This window comes from Gorilla gorilla, chromosome 1 (assembly GCF_029281585.2).
Source record: "Gorilla gorilla gorilla isolate KB3781 chromosome 1, NHGRI_mGorGor1-v2.1_pri, whole genome shotgun sequence".
NCBI classification, from domain to species: domain Eukaryota; kingdom Metazoa; phylum Chordata; class Mammalia; order Primates; family Hominidae; genus Gorilla; species Gorilla gorilla.
The window spans coordinates 206,121,971-206,135,319 of NC_073224.2; the positions used below are offsets into that span (position 1 = coordinate 206,121,971).

Below are 13,349 nucleotides of genomic sequence, written 5' to 3' on the forward strand. Positions count from 1 at the left end.
ATCTGATCTTTGACAAACCTGAGAAAAACAAGCAATGGGGAAAGGATTCCCTATTTAATAAATGGTGCTGGGAAAACTTGCTAGCCATATATAGAAAGCTGAAACTGGATCCCTTCCTTACACCTTATACTAAAATTAATTCAAGATGGATTAAAGGTTTAAATGTTAGACTTAAAATCATAAAAACCCTAGAAGGAAACCTAGGCAATACCATTCAGGACATAGGCATGGACAAGGACTTCATGTCTAAAACACCAAAAGCAATGGCAACAAAAGCCAAAATTGACAAATGGGATCTAATTAAACGAAAGAGCTTCTGCACAGCAAAAGAAACTGCCATCAGAGTGAACAGGCAACCTACAGAATGGGAGAAAATTTTTGCAATCTACTCATCTGACAAAGGGCTAATATCCAGAATCTACAATGAACTCAAACAAATTTACAAGAAAAAAACAACCCCATCAACAAGTGGGTGAAGGATATGAACAGACACTTCTCAAAAGAAGACATTTATGCAGCCAAAAGATGCATGAAAAAATGCTCATCATCACTGGCCATCAGAGAAATGCAAATCAAAACCACAATGAGATACCATCTCACACCAGTTAGAATGGCGATCACTAAAAAGTCAGGAAACAACAGGTGCTGGAGAGGATGTGGAGAAATAGGAACACTTTTACACTGTTGCTGGGACTGTAAACTAATTCAACCATTGTGGAAGTCAGTGTGGTGATTCCTCAGGGATCTAGAACTAGAAATACTATTTGACCCAGCCATCTCATTACTGGGTATATACCCAAAGGATTATAAATCGTGCAGCTATAAAGATACATGCACATGTATGTCTGTTGCGGCACTACTCACAATAGCAAAGACTTGGAACCAACCCAAAGGTCCAACAATGATAGACTGGATTAAGAAAATGTGGCACATATACACCATGGAATACTATGCAGCCATAAAAAATGAATAGTTCATGTCCTTTGTAGGGACATGGATGAAGCTGGAAACCATCATTCTCAGCAAACTATCGCATGGAAAGAAAACCAAACACCGCATGTTCTCACTCATAGGTGGGAATTGAACACTGAGAACACATGGTCACAGGAAGGGGAACATCACACATCGGGGCCTGTTGTGGGGTGGGGGGAGGGGGGAGGGATAGCATTAGGAGATATACCTAATTTTTTTTTAATTATTATTATACTTTAAGTTTTAGGGTACATGTGCACAATGTGCAGGTTAGTTACATGTGTATACATGTGCCATGCTAGTGTGCTGCACCCAATAACTCGTCATTGAGCATTAGGTATATCTCCTAATGCTATCCCTCCCCCCTCCCCCCACCCCACAACAGTCCCCAGAGTGTGATGTTCCGCTTCCTGTGTCCATGTGTTCTCATTGTTCAGTTCCCATCTATGAGTGAGAACATGCAGTGTTTGGTTTTTAGTCCTTGAAATAGTTTACTGAGAATGATGATTTCCAATTTCATCCATGTTCCTACAAAGGACATGAACTCATCATTTTTTATGGCTGCATAGTATTCCATGGTGTGTATGTGACACATTTTCTTAATCCAGTCTATCATTGTTGGACATTTGGGTTGGTTCCAAGTCTTTGCTATTGTGAATAGTGCCGCAATAAACATACGTGTGCATGTGTCTTTATAGCAGCATGATTTATAGTCCTTTGGGTATATACCCAGTAATGGGATGGCTGGGTCAAATGGTATTTCTAGTTCTAGATCCCTGAGGAATCGCCACACTGACTTCCACAATGGTTGAACTAGTTTACAGTCCCAGCAACAGTGTAAAAGTGTTCCTATTTCTCCACATCCTCTCCAGCACCTGTTGTTTCCTGACTTTTTAGTGATTGCCATTCTAACTGGTGTGAGATGGTATCTCATTGTGGTTTTGATTTGCATTTCTCTGATGGCCAGTGATGATGAGCATTTTTTCATGTGTCTTTTGGCTGTATAAATGCCTTCTTTTGAGAAGTGTCTGTTCATTTCCTTTGCCCACTTGTTGATGGGGTTGTTTGTTTTTTTCTTGTAAATTTGTTTGAGTTCATTGTAGATTCTGGATATTAGCCCTTTGTCAGATGAGTAGGTTGTGAAAATTTTCTCCCATTCTGTAGGTTGCCTGTTCACTCTGCTGATAGTTTATTTTGCTGTGCAGAAGCTCTTTCGTTTAATTAGATCCCATTTGTCAATTTTGGCTTTCGTTGCCAATGCTTTTGGTGTTTTAGACATGAAGTCCTTGCCCATGCCTATGTCCTGAATGGTAATGCCTAGGTTTTCTTCTAGGGTTTTTATGGTTTTAGGTCTAATGTTTAAGTCTTTAATCCATCTTGAATTAATTTTAGTGTAAGGTGTAAGGAAGGGATCCAGTTTCAGCTTTCTACATATGGCTAGCAAGTTTTCCCAGCACCATTTATTAAATAGGGAATCCTTTCTCCATTGCTTGTTTTTCTCAGGTTTGTCAAAGATCAGATAGTTGTAGATATGTGGCATTATTTCTGAGGGCTCTGTTCTGTTCCATTGATCTATATCTCTGTTTTGGTACGAGTACCATGCTGTTTTGGTTACTGTAGCCTTGTAGTATAGTTTGAAGTCAGATAGCGTGATGCCTCCAGCTTTGTTCTTTTGGCTTAGGATTGATTTGGCGATGCGGGCTCTTTTTTGGTTCCATATGAACTTTAAAGTAGTTTTTTCCAATTCTGTGAAGAAAGTCCTTGGTAGCTTGATGGGGGTGGCATTGAATCTATAAATTACCTTGGGCAGTATGGCCATTTTCACGATATTGATTCTTCCTACCCATGAGCATGGAATGTTCTTCCATTTGTTTGTATCCTCTTTTATTTCATTGAGCAGTGGTTTGTAGTTCTCCTTGAAGAGTTCCTTCACGTCCCTTGTAAGTTGGATTCCTAGGTATTTTATTCTCTTTGAAGCAATTGTGAATGGGAGTTCACTCATGATTTGGCTCTCTGTTTGTCTGTTATTGGTGTATAAGAATGCTTTGATTTTTGTACATTGATTTTGTATCCTGAGACTGCTGAAGTTGCTTATCAGCTTAAGGAGATTTTGGGCTGAGACAATGGGGTTTTCTAGATATACAATCATGTCGTCTGCAAACAGGGACAATTTGACTTCCTCTTTTCCTAATTGAATACCCTTTATTTCCTTCTCCTGCCTGATTGTCCTGGCCAGAACTTCCACCAGTATGTTGAATAGGAGTGGTGAGAGAGGGCATCGCTGTCTTTTGCCAGTTTTCAAAGGGAATGCTTCCAGTTTTTGCCCATTCAGTATGATATTGGCTGTGGGTTCGTCATAGATAGCTCTTATTATTTTGAGATACATCCCATCAATACCTAATTTATTGAGAGTTTTTAGCATGAAGTGTTGTTGAATTTTGTCAAAGGCCTTTTCTGCCCCTATTGAGGTAATCATCTGGTTTTTGTCTTTGGTTCTGTTTATATGCTGGATTACATTTATTGATTTGTGTATATTGAACCAGCCTTGCATCCCAGGGATGAAGCCCACTTGATCATGGTGGATAAGCTTTTTGATGTGCTGCTGGATTCTGTTTGCCAGTATTTTATTGAGGATTTTTGCACCAATGTTCATCAAGGATATTGGTCTAAAATTCTCTTTTTTGATTGTGTCTCTGCCTGGCTTTGGTATCAGGATGATGCTGGCCTCATAAAATGAGTTAGGGAGGATTCCCTCTTTTTCTATTGATTGGAATAGTTTCAGAAGGAATGGTACCAGCTCCTCCTTGTACCTCTGGTAGAATTCGGCTGTGAATCTGTCTGGTCCTGGACTCTTTTTGGTTGGTAAGCTATTGATTATTGCCTCAATTTCAGAGCCTATTATTGGTCTATTCAGAGGTTCAACTTCTTCCCGGTTTAGTCTTGGGAGAGTGTATGTGTCAAGGAATTTATCCATTTCTTCTAGATTTTCTAGTTTATTTGCATAGAAATGTTTGTAGTATTCTCTGATGGTAGTTTGTATTTCTGTGGGATCGGTGATGATATACCCTTTATCATTTTTTATTACGTCTATTTGATTCTTCTCTCTTTTCTTCTTTATTAGTCTTGCTAGCGGTCTATCAATTTTGTTGATCCTTTCAAAAAACCAGCTCCTGGATTCATTGATTTTTTGAAGGGTTTTTTGTGTCTCTATTTCCTACAGTTCTGCTCTGATTTTAGTTATTTCTTGCCTTCTGCTAGCTTTTGAATGTGTTTGCTCTTGCTTCTCTAGTTCTTTTAATTGTGATGTTAGGGTGTCAATTTTGGATCTTTCCTGCTTTCTCTTGTGGGCATTTAGTGCTATAAATTTCCCTCTACACACTGCTTTGAATGTGTCCCAGAGATTCTGGTATGTTGTGTCTTTGTTCTCCTCGGTTTCAAAGAACATCTTTATTTCTGCCTTCATTTCGTTATGTACCCAGTAGTCATTCAGGAGCAGGTTGTTCAGTTTCCATGTAGTTGAGCGGTTTTGAGTCAGTTTCTCAATCCTGAGTTCTAGTTTGATTGCACTGTGTTCTGAGAGACAGTTTGTTATAATTTCTGTTCTTTTACATTTGCTGAGGAGTGCTTTACTTCCAACTATGTGGTCAATTTTGGAATAGGTGTGGTGTAGTGCTGAAAAAGATGTATATTCTGTTGATTTGGGGTGGAGAGTTCTGTAGATGTCTATTAGGTCTGCTTGGTGCAGAGCTGAGTTCAATTCCTGGATATCCTTGTTAACTTTCTGTCTCGTTGATCTGTCTAATGTTGACAGTGGGGTGTTAAAGTCTCCCATTATTATTGTGTGGGAGTCTAAGTCTCTTTGTACGTCAGTCAGGACTTGCTTTATGAATCTGGGTGCTCGTGTATTGGGTGCATATATATTTAGGATAGTTAGCTCTTCTTGTTGAATTGATCCCTTTACCATTTTGTAATGGCCTTCTTTGTCTCTTTTGATCTTTATTGGTTTAAAGTCTGTATTATCGGAGACTAGGATTGCAATCCATGCCTTTTTTTGTTTTCCATTTGCTTGGTAGATCTTCCTCCATCCTTTTATTTTGAGCCTATGTGTGTCTCTGCACGTGAGATGGGTTTCCTGAATACAGCACACTGATGGGTCTTGACTCTTTATCCAATTTACCAGCCGATGTCTTTTAATTGGAGCATTTAGTCCATTTACATTTAAAGTTAATATTGTTATGTGTGAATTTGATCCTGTCATGATGATGTTAGCTGGTTATTTTGCTCGTTAGTTGATTCACTTTCTTCCTAGTCTCGATGGTCTTTACATTTTGGCATGATTTTGCAGCGGCTGATACCATTTGTTCCTTTCCATGTTTAGTGCTTCCTTCAGGAGCTCTTTTAGGGCAGGCCTGGTGGTGACAAAATCTCTCAGCATTTGCTTGTTTGTAAGGGATTTTATTTCTCCTTCACTTATGAAGCTTAGTTTGGCTGGATATGAAATTCTGGGTTGAAAATTATTTTCTTTAAGAATGTTGAATATTGGCCCCCACTTTCTTCTGACTTGTGGAGTTTCTGACAAGAAATCCGCTGTTAGTCTGATGGGCTTCCCTTTGTGGGCAACCCGACCTTTCTCTCTGGCTGCCCTTAACATTTTTTCCTTCATTTCAAGTTTGGTGAATCTGACAATTATGTGTCTTAGAGTTGCTCTTCTCGAGGAGTATCTTTGTGGCGTTCTCTGTATTTCCTGAATCTGAATGTTGGCCTGTCTTGCTAGATTGGGGAAGTTCTCCTGGATAGTATCCTGCAGAGTGTTTTCCAACTTGGTTCCATTCTCCCCATCACTTTCAGGTACACCAATCAGACGTAGATTTGGTCTTTTCACATAGTCCCATATTTCTTGGAAGCTTTTTTCGTTTCTTTTTATTCTTTTTTCTCTAAACTTCCCTTCTCGCTTCATTTCATTCATTTCATCTTCCATCACTGATTACCCTTTCTTCCAGTTGATCGCATCAGCTCCTGAGGCTTCTGCACTCTTCACGTAGTTCTCAAGCCTTGGCTTTCAGCTCCATCAGCTCCTTTAAGCACTTCTCTGTATTGATTATTCCAGTTATACATTCTTCTAAATTTTTTTCAAAGTTTTCAACTTCTTTGCCTTTGGTTTGAACTTCCTCTTGTAGCTCAGAGTAGTTTGATTGTGTGAAGCCTTCTTCTCTCAATTTGTCAAAGTCATTCTCCATCCAGCTTTGTTCCGTTGCTGGTGAGGAACTGCGTTCCCTTGGAGGAGGAGAGGTGCTCTGCTGTTTAGAATTTCTGGTTTTTCTGCTTTGTTGTTTCCCCATCTTTGTGGTTTTAGCTACTTTTGGTCTTTGATGATGGTGATGTACAGATGGGTTTTTGGTGTGGATGTCCTTTCTGTTTGTTAGTTTTCCTTCTAACTGACAGGACCCTCAGCTGCAAGTCTGTTGGATTTTGCTAGAGGTCCACTCCAGACCCCGTTTGCCTGGGTATCAGCAGCGGTGTCTGCAGAACAGCAGATTTTCGTGAACTGCAAATGCTGCTGTCTGATTGTTCCTCTGGAAGTTTTGTCTCAGAGAAGTACCCGGCTGTGTGAGGTGTCAGTCTGCCCCTACTGGGGGTTGCCTCCCAGTTAGGCTGCTCGGGGGTCAGGGGTCAGGGACCCACTTGAGGAGGCAGTCTCCCCATTCTCAGATCTCCAGCTGCGTGCTGCGAGAACCACTGCTCTCTTCAAAGCTGTCAGATGGGGGCATTTAAGTCTGCAGAGGTTACTGCTGTCTTTTTGTTTGTCTGTGCCCTGCTCCCAGAGGTGGAGCCTACAGAGGCAGGCAGGCCTCCTTGAGCAGTGGTGGGCTCCACCCAGTTCGAGCTTCCTGGCTGCTTTGTTAACCTACTCAAGCCTGGGCAATGGCGAGCGCCCCTCCCCCCGCCTTGCTACCGCCTTGCAGTTTGATCTCAGACTGCTGTGCTAGCAATCAGCGAGACTCCATGGGCGTAGGACCCTCCGAGCCATGTGCGGAATATAATCTCTTGGTGTGCCATTTCCTAAGCCCGTTGGAAAAGCGCAGTATTCGGATGGGAGTGACCCGATTTTCCAGGTGCCGTCTGTCACCCCTTTCCTTGACCACGAAAGGGAACTCCCTGATCCCTTGTACTTCCTGAGTGAGGCAATGCCTCGCCCTGCTTTGGCTCACGCACGGTGCGCTGCACCCACTGTCCTGCGCCCACTGTCTGGCACTCCCTAGTGAGATGAACCCAGTACCTCAGATGGAAATGCAGAAATCACCCATCTTCTGCGTTGCTGACGCTGGTAGCTGTAGACTGGAGCTGTTCCTATTCGGCCACCTTGGCTCCTCCAGATATACCTAATGTTAAATGACGAGTTAATGGGTGCAGCACACCGACATGGCACATGTATATATATGTAACAAAACTGCACGTTGTGCACATGTACCCTGAAACTTTAAGTATGATAATTTAAAAAAGAAAGTTATTTGAAGAGACTGTAAATAAAACTAAATTTAATCTAAAAAAATGCTAATGTTCCTGGTGATGTGGATCTTGCCTAGAGCTTACCCCTCAGTGAAGGATCTTACGTGACCCGTCAATCAGCTCCCATATGGTGTGTGCCAACTGTAGGTTCTACCATCAGTCAGCTGGGCCTGAATATACATTTTGTAGAGTTTGTGTTGTTGGTATGCAGAACCCTTGCCCAAAGAGCTGTGACCCCTGTATTTCCCTGGGCTAACATGATGAGGACAAAGACTCTATCTGTGGATTCTAACATGCATCCGATGACCATGTGGTGGCTACAGGCAACACTGGTGATATAACCTCTCAGACCCAGCTCAAAGCGGTAATCACCAAGTTCATATGTACATTATGGAGCTCCCTGCAGCTTTTCAGGTTCCTTCTCACTCAGTTCTCATCACCTTGACAAACTCCATCCTATGCTAAGTAGCAGGAAGTAAAAGAGGAAGAACAGAAGTTAGCTCAAGCTTGCGTTGCATGATGACATCATCCATTACTAGAAGCAGCCCAGTGAATATTAAGCACAGATCCATTAGGTTAGGCAGTCTTTCCTTGGGGAGGAATGAGTGGAGAGGGTGGACACAGAAATCAGAAGGATTCTTTCTGGGCCCTTGAGAGAGGCAAGGAGCAGGAGACTTTTCCTCAATGCAACCGTGAGAAGAGAGGAAGGAGAGGCTCCCTCTTAGCATCGCCTCCCCTCATGGCCACCCATATCTCACAGTGCCCACATCAGCCCCTACATGGAAAAGCCAAGCAGCTTTGCCCCTGGGAATGGCCTCTCTGGTGCTCTGGTCCCCTTCCTCATTCCCCTTCCTTTAGCAACACTAGAGCCAGGGACAAGGAGATGATGAAGACTCTTTCTTCACCTCCCACTTGGCCAGGTGCCCTGAGCCATCTCCACAGACCTGACCACAAATGGGCTTCACCAGGTCATAGAGACCCCTCACCCACTGCTGCCCTGATGCTGGGGTACCAGGGCTATCAGGCTCAAATTGTTGTTGCGGTGCTGGAACTGCTCCTTTTCTGCCAGGGACAGTGAATCTGAGGGCTATCCCCCTGCCGCACTGTATTAGCTAGGCTTGAATAATGTATGTTTCCCTACTAATGCCCTCTGTTTGATCATGTGTCCACGTTAGTGTTCATTGGAAATTTTCCTGCTGGATACACATGGAGAGTAATGCACATTTATAAAAATGGTTTGAATGCATGTTGGGAGGCTATGACTCCGTGGTAATAACTGAATTTTATCAGGCATTCAGATTACACAGTGACTTGCCTGCCAGGGAACAAACCCTTGGGGAACTTTTTCATGTAGCCAGAGTTGGGGGACTGGGAGGCAGCCTTCCTTGCATATCTGATTACTATGAGCTTTGATTTGGGGATTGGCCTGTTACCTCAAGTCCAGAGCAAATACCTGAGTTTTCAGAGCCTGAGCTTGGGAGCAGATCCTGGAGAAGGTTGACAGTTTCCCTGAGATTGCTTTGGGTGCAGATCACAAGAAAAAAGGCTGAGGCTCAGTGAAGAACACAGCTGTTTCCTGGCTGTGTGACTTACAGCAAGTCACCTAAACCACTTTGAACCCTGATTTGATTATCTATTGAGTAGGTATAATAACTACCAGTCAAGGTTGTTGAAAGTATAAGGACCAAATGAAATGATTCTAGGCATTGAGGATACACCCATGAATAAAAATCCCTGCCTTTGTAGAGCTTACATTGCAATGCGGAGTGACAAAAATAACTACATAAATGGTACAGTATGTTAGAAAATTGGGAAGATAACGTTGGGAAGGAGGCAGGGAGAGCTGGGGTTGCAGGTGTCATTTTAATGGAGTGGTCAGGGAAGGCCTCAGTGAAGAAATGGTGTTTGCACAAACACTTAAGGGAAAAGGGGAGCAAGTCGTAGAGATACCTGAGGGAAAGCCTTTTGGGGAATTGGCAGACTGAAGCAGAAGCATGCCTGGCATATTGTAGGCACATCAGAGAGGCCCATGAGGCTGGAGAAGAGCAATCGAGGCCAAATACAGAGTCAGAGAGGTCATGGGGAGAACAGATTGGTCTTGCAGGCCATCTTAAGGACTTTTACTCTAGAAGAGATGGGTTGCCACTGATGAGTTTTGAGCAGAGATATAATATGGTTTGACTTATGTTTTAATAGGATCCCTCTGGTTCTTGTGCTAAGGACAGACTATATAGGGAGAAGGGTGGAAAATGGGAGGCCACAGTCATGAGGGGAAAGGTATCTTGGACTTGAATCAGGATGATAGACACTTGAATCAGGATGATAGACAATGGGAGTTGTGAGAAGTGGTTGCCTTTGGGATATATTTGGAAGGATTTTCTGATGGATAGTGTGTGGGTTTGAGAAAGAGGAGTCAAGGATGGTGATTTAAGTGAAGAACTTGTAAAGCACCCTGGACCTGGCACGTATGAAGTGCCCAGTTACAGTTGTTGTCACCACTGCTGGGTATCAATCTGAGCAGGGCTAAGTCAGCAGGCGGGGCCAGCTGGAAGATGGCACCGTGGGTAGCTGGGATTAAACAGCTGCTCCAAGGCATATAACCAGAGACAGGGTGAAGCTGTTAGAGGCCAAGAGAATGCCTTGGGTAACAGGGGTGGTCAGACCAAAGGCGGCTGATGGGTACAGAGGAATGGCCTTTGGAATTATGGAGTTCTGGCTCTGGCACCTTTTGTGTGCTATTTGGCAAAGTTCTGATGAACTGAGGACTAGGCTGGACTTAGTGACAGGGTCAAAGCCAGATCTGATCCATCAGGCACCCACTTGAGTCAGGCCCCATCTCCCAGTGACCTCCAGGATTCAGCTTCCCCTGCCTGTAAGAGGTTGGCTTATGTAGGCTGGGCTTGGCTTGGCTAATTCCCTCTTTCCCCATGTGTCTCTTATCCTCCTGGGAGCAGCTATGTTGTCTCACAATGACGGCAGAGATGCAAGAGGCCAAGCCTAATCTGGCAAGTGCTTTTATGCCTTTGAACACATCAAGGCCTCCAAATTTCCCATGGCCAAAGCAAGTCACAAGGCCAAACCCAAAGTCAAGGAGTGGGAGAATGTACTCCACCTCTGTAATGGAGGGAGCTAAAAAATCACATTGCAAATGGTGAGAATACAATGAGTAGCGACAATTTGGGCCCATATTCTGATCTACCATACCCTGTCAGGGCTGACTCAGAATTGAGGTAGAGAAAAAGCTGTAGAGAAGCAGAGGTGGGCTGCAAGGCTGCACACGTCGACGCTCATGAAAAGTTTGCTGAGGAGCAGGTTGAATTCAGTAGTTCTAGTGAAATCTCAGACATCTGTGAGAGGCCACTAGGGGAGTCCCAGAGCCTCTCAGAGCCCACCCAGTAGGAGACCACATTTTTGGCCTCCCTCAGAGGGCCAGCCTTGATAGTAACTTTTCCTTCATGTCTGAGGTCCTATTGCCCTTGACCACTACCCTTGGAATGTCCCAGCCCAGAAGTTCCTGGCTTTGACCCACCATGGAATGTTCCAAGGCACAAGAGGGGATCCTTCTAGAGGGACACTTATCCCTGGTCACAGGCAACAACTCACATTGTTTTTCCTCTTACCTCCTCTCTAGTCAAGAAGCAAATTGAGTTGAAGTCTCGAGGTGTGAAGCTGATGCCCAGCAAAGACAACAGCCAGAAGACGTCTGTGTGTAAGTGTCCGCCCGCCAGCCCGCCTGCCGGGCCTCTTGCTTGAGCTCACACGTGCAGGCACTAAACCGTGGGGAAGCCAGATGATGCTGGAATGACTTTCCTTCAACCCTGCTTCCTCCATCCTGGGCTCTGCGCTTGGACACACTGACCCAACGGCCAGAGAGCAGCCCTGGGGCCTGCCCTTTGCCTTCTCCTCCTCCTCGTCCCATTTTCCTCCTTGTCCTCTTTCTCCCTCACTTCCCATTTGAACTGCAGTCCAGGGAGTCATTACTGCTACATTTCTCTCTTTATTTTCCTTTTGAATCACTTCCACCTGCTAAGACAGTCCTCCTTCGGCTCCTCTTTTAGGAGTCAGTAACCTTGGGCTGGGATCTTGGGGGCTGCAGGGCCCCAGTTCCAGCTCCCAAGGCCAGATTGGAAAAGGGAGGCAGGGGAATGCCTAGTAACCTCCTCCAAGGGCCCCTGGACCTGGCTGGGCAAAGAGAGGACTGGGGAAGTGTGGGGGTGGTTCCTGCCTCGGGTTGATGGGGAGGCACTGGGGGCTCTCTTCTTGGGCAGGGGGAGGATGATATCTTTCAGAACATGTTCCTGCTACCAGTGTTTGTAAGGTTAATAGGGGTCTAGTTCTGGGGAATGGTCTGGAATGTGGGTCCCAGAAACACCTGATCAGGGCCTGTGCTAAGGGGCTTTTGAGCTGAAGCCCAGGAAGAGCTGGGGAAGGTTCTGGGCACCTCCACAAGACTGGGCTTAAAAGCAGGGGAGGTTTTTCCAGAAACCTTCCACTTTCCTTCTGGGCCGAGTGGTAGGGAGCCTTCCTTGGTCCTCCAAATGACTGACCTGGTTTTCCTTCTCCTTCCCTCCCTTTGCCCTTCTCCTGCATCTCTGGTCCTCTCTCCCTCCACTTTTTCTCCTCTTGCCACTTTCTGCTCCATCGTTCTTCTCATCCTTCTGCTCCCGCCTCTTCTCTCCCTGCTTGTCTTCCTGTCCCTGACTTGCTCCTCCCACCCTCCCCATTGCTCCCCTTCCATCTCACCTCCATGTGCTCACTTTCCTGGAGATGCTAGAAGTACTTATTGAGGAGAGAAGGGCATAGAGTGGCACCGGTGGTTTCCGAGCTCTGTGCCGATGTGTGTGGCCGGGAGAACATCAGGGGAAGAGGCACTTTGGTCTCAGGCTCCGACTGAACTGAGCCTGGGTTGGGGATTGTCTGTGGTCTTTGAAGTTGTCTGAGTGGAGACAGTTGCCACAGGCTGTTGGGTACAGCCAGGAACTGGCATCTCCAGTCACCACCCTCAGGGACTGGATGGCAGAGGGCACCAGAAGAGCCTTCTTCTGTGCTTGACTGGGGGTTTAGGGGAAAGGACAGGGTGCTAGGAGAGCCCAGGGTCAGGCCAGGAATCTGCAGAGGGCTCAAGCCATAGCCCTGACCCTCACAGGCTTTTTCTTTCTTAGTCACAGGAGACCCAATGAACTGAGGCAGGCACAGTTTAATTTCACAGTTTGCCCTGGAGCCACTGGCAAACTTAAGGAAATGGCCCTGACTTGGAGATCAAATATTTATCCCAATTGTGTCCTCAGGGAGCATGTTACTCCAGACACTAATGTTTCAGTTTTCACATCTGTAGAATGGGGATGCAAAATCCTACCCTGCCTTCCTCCCAAGAGTGTTGCCAGATCTAAGATGGGTCTTGTTGACCTAGGACTTCAGGAGGCCCATGGACTAGCCAAAAAAGTACATATGATGCTCTGGGTGCATTTTTCTGGAGACAGGATGCAGGGTTTTCATTAAGCCAACTAAGAAGATGCCAAAAACTCCCTCAGGAAGATAAAGAGAAACCCTGTTCTAATGAAAGAATGCAAATACTCTTTGCAAAATAAATATATATATATATATCTATTGAGAAGATATTAGCCCCCATTCTAAGAGTTCCTCAGAAAGAATGGGTGTGTGACTCCAGCTGCCTCAGACCCAGGTAGCCACATGTCTGCAGGTGGCTGGCCTCCTGTGTTCTGCCCAAATTCCCTTTGGACAGCTGTCCTGAAGTTCACGGAGAGAGTGGACCCAACTCTCTACCTTGCCATCAGTTCTGACCACCCACCCACCTGTGACTCCCTGCGTTGGGTAGAAGGTGGTGCCTTCCTGAGCACACTGCGGCTTCT

The 13,349-nt window shown here is 45.0% G+C and overlaps 1 protein-coding gene across 2 annotated transcripts in view; it reads left to right on the forward strand.

The window, feature by feature from the left end:
* Window positions 1-13,349, forward strand: part of CSMD2 (CUB and Sushi multiple domains 2) — a 647,961-nt gene that overhangs the window by 325,375 nt on the left and 309,237 nt on the right. For both annotated transcript variants that reach the window (XM_055391224.2, XM_063700513.1), the window contains exon 7: window positions 11,111-11,188. In XM_055391224.2, coding sequence (XP_055247199.1) covers window positions 11,111-11,188 — 78 coding nt within the window. The remainder of the gene's footprint in view (window positions 1-11,110; window positions 11,189-13,349) is intronic.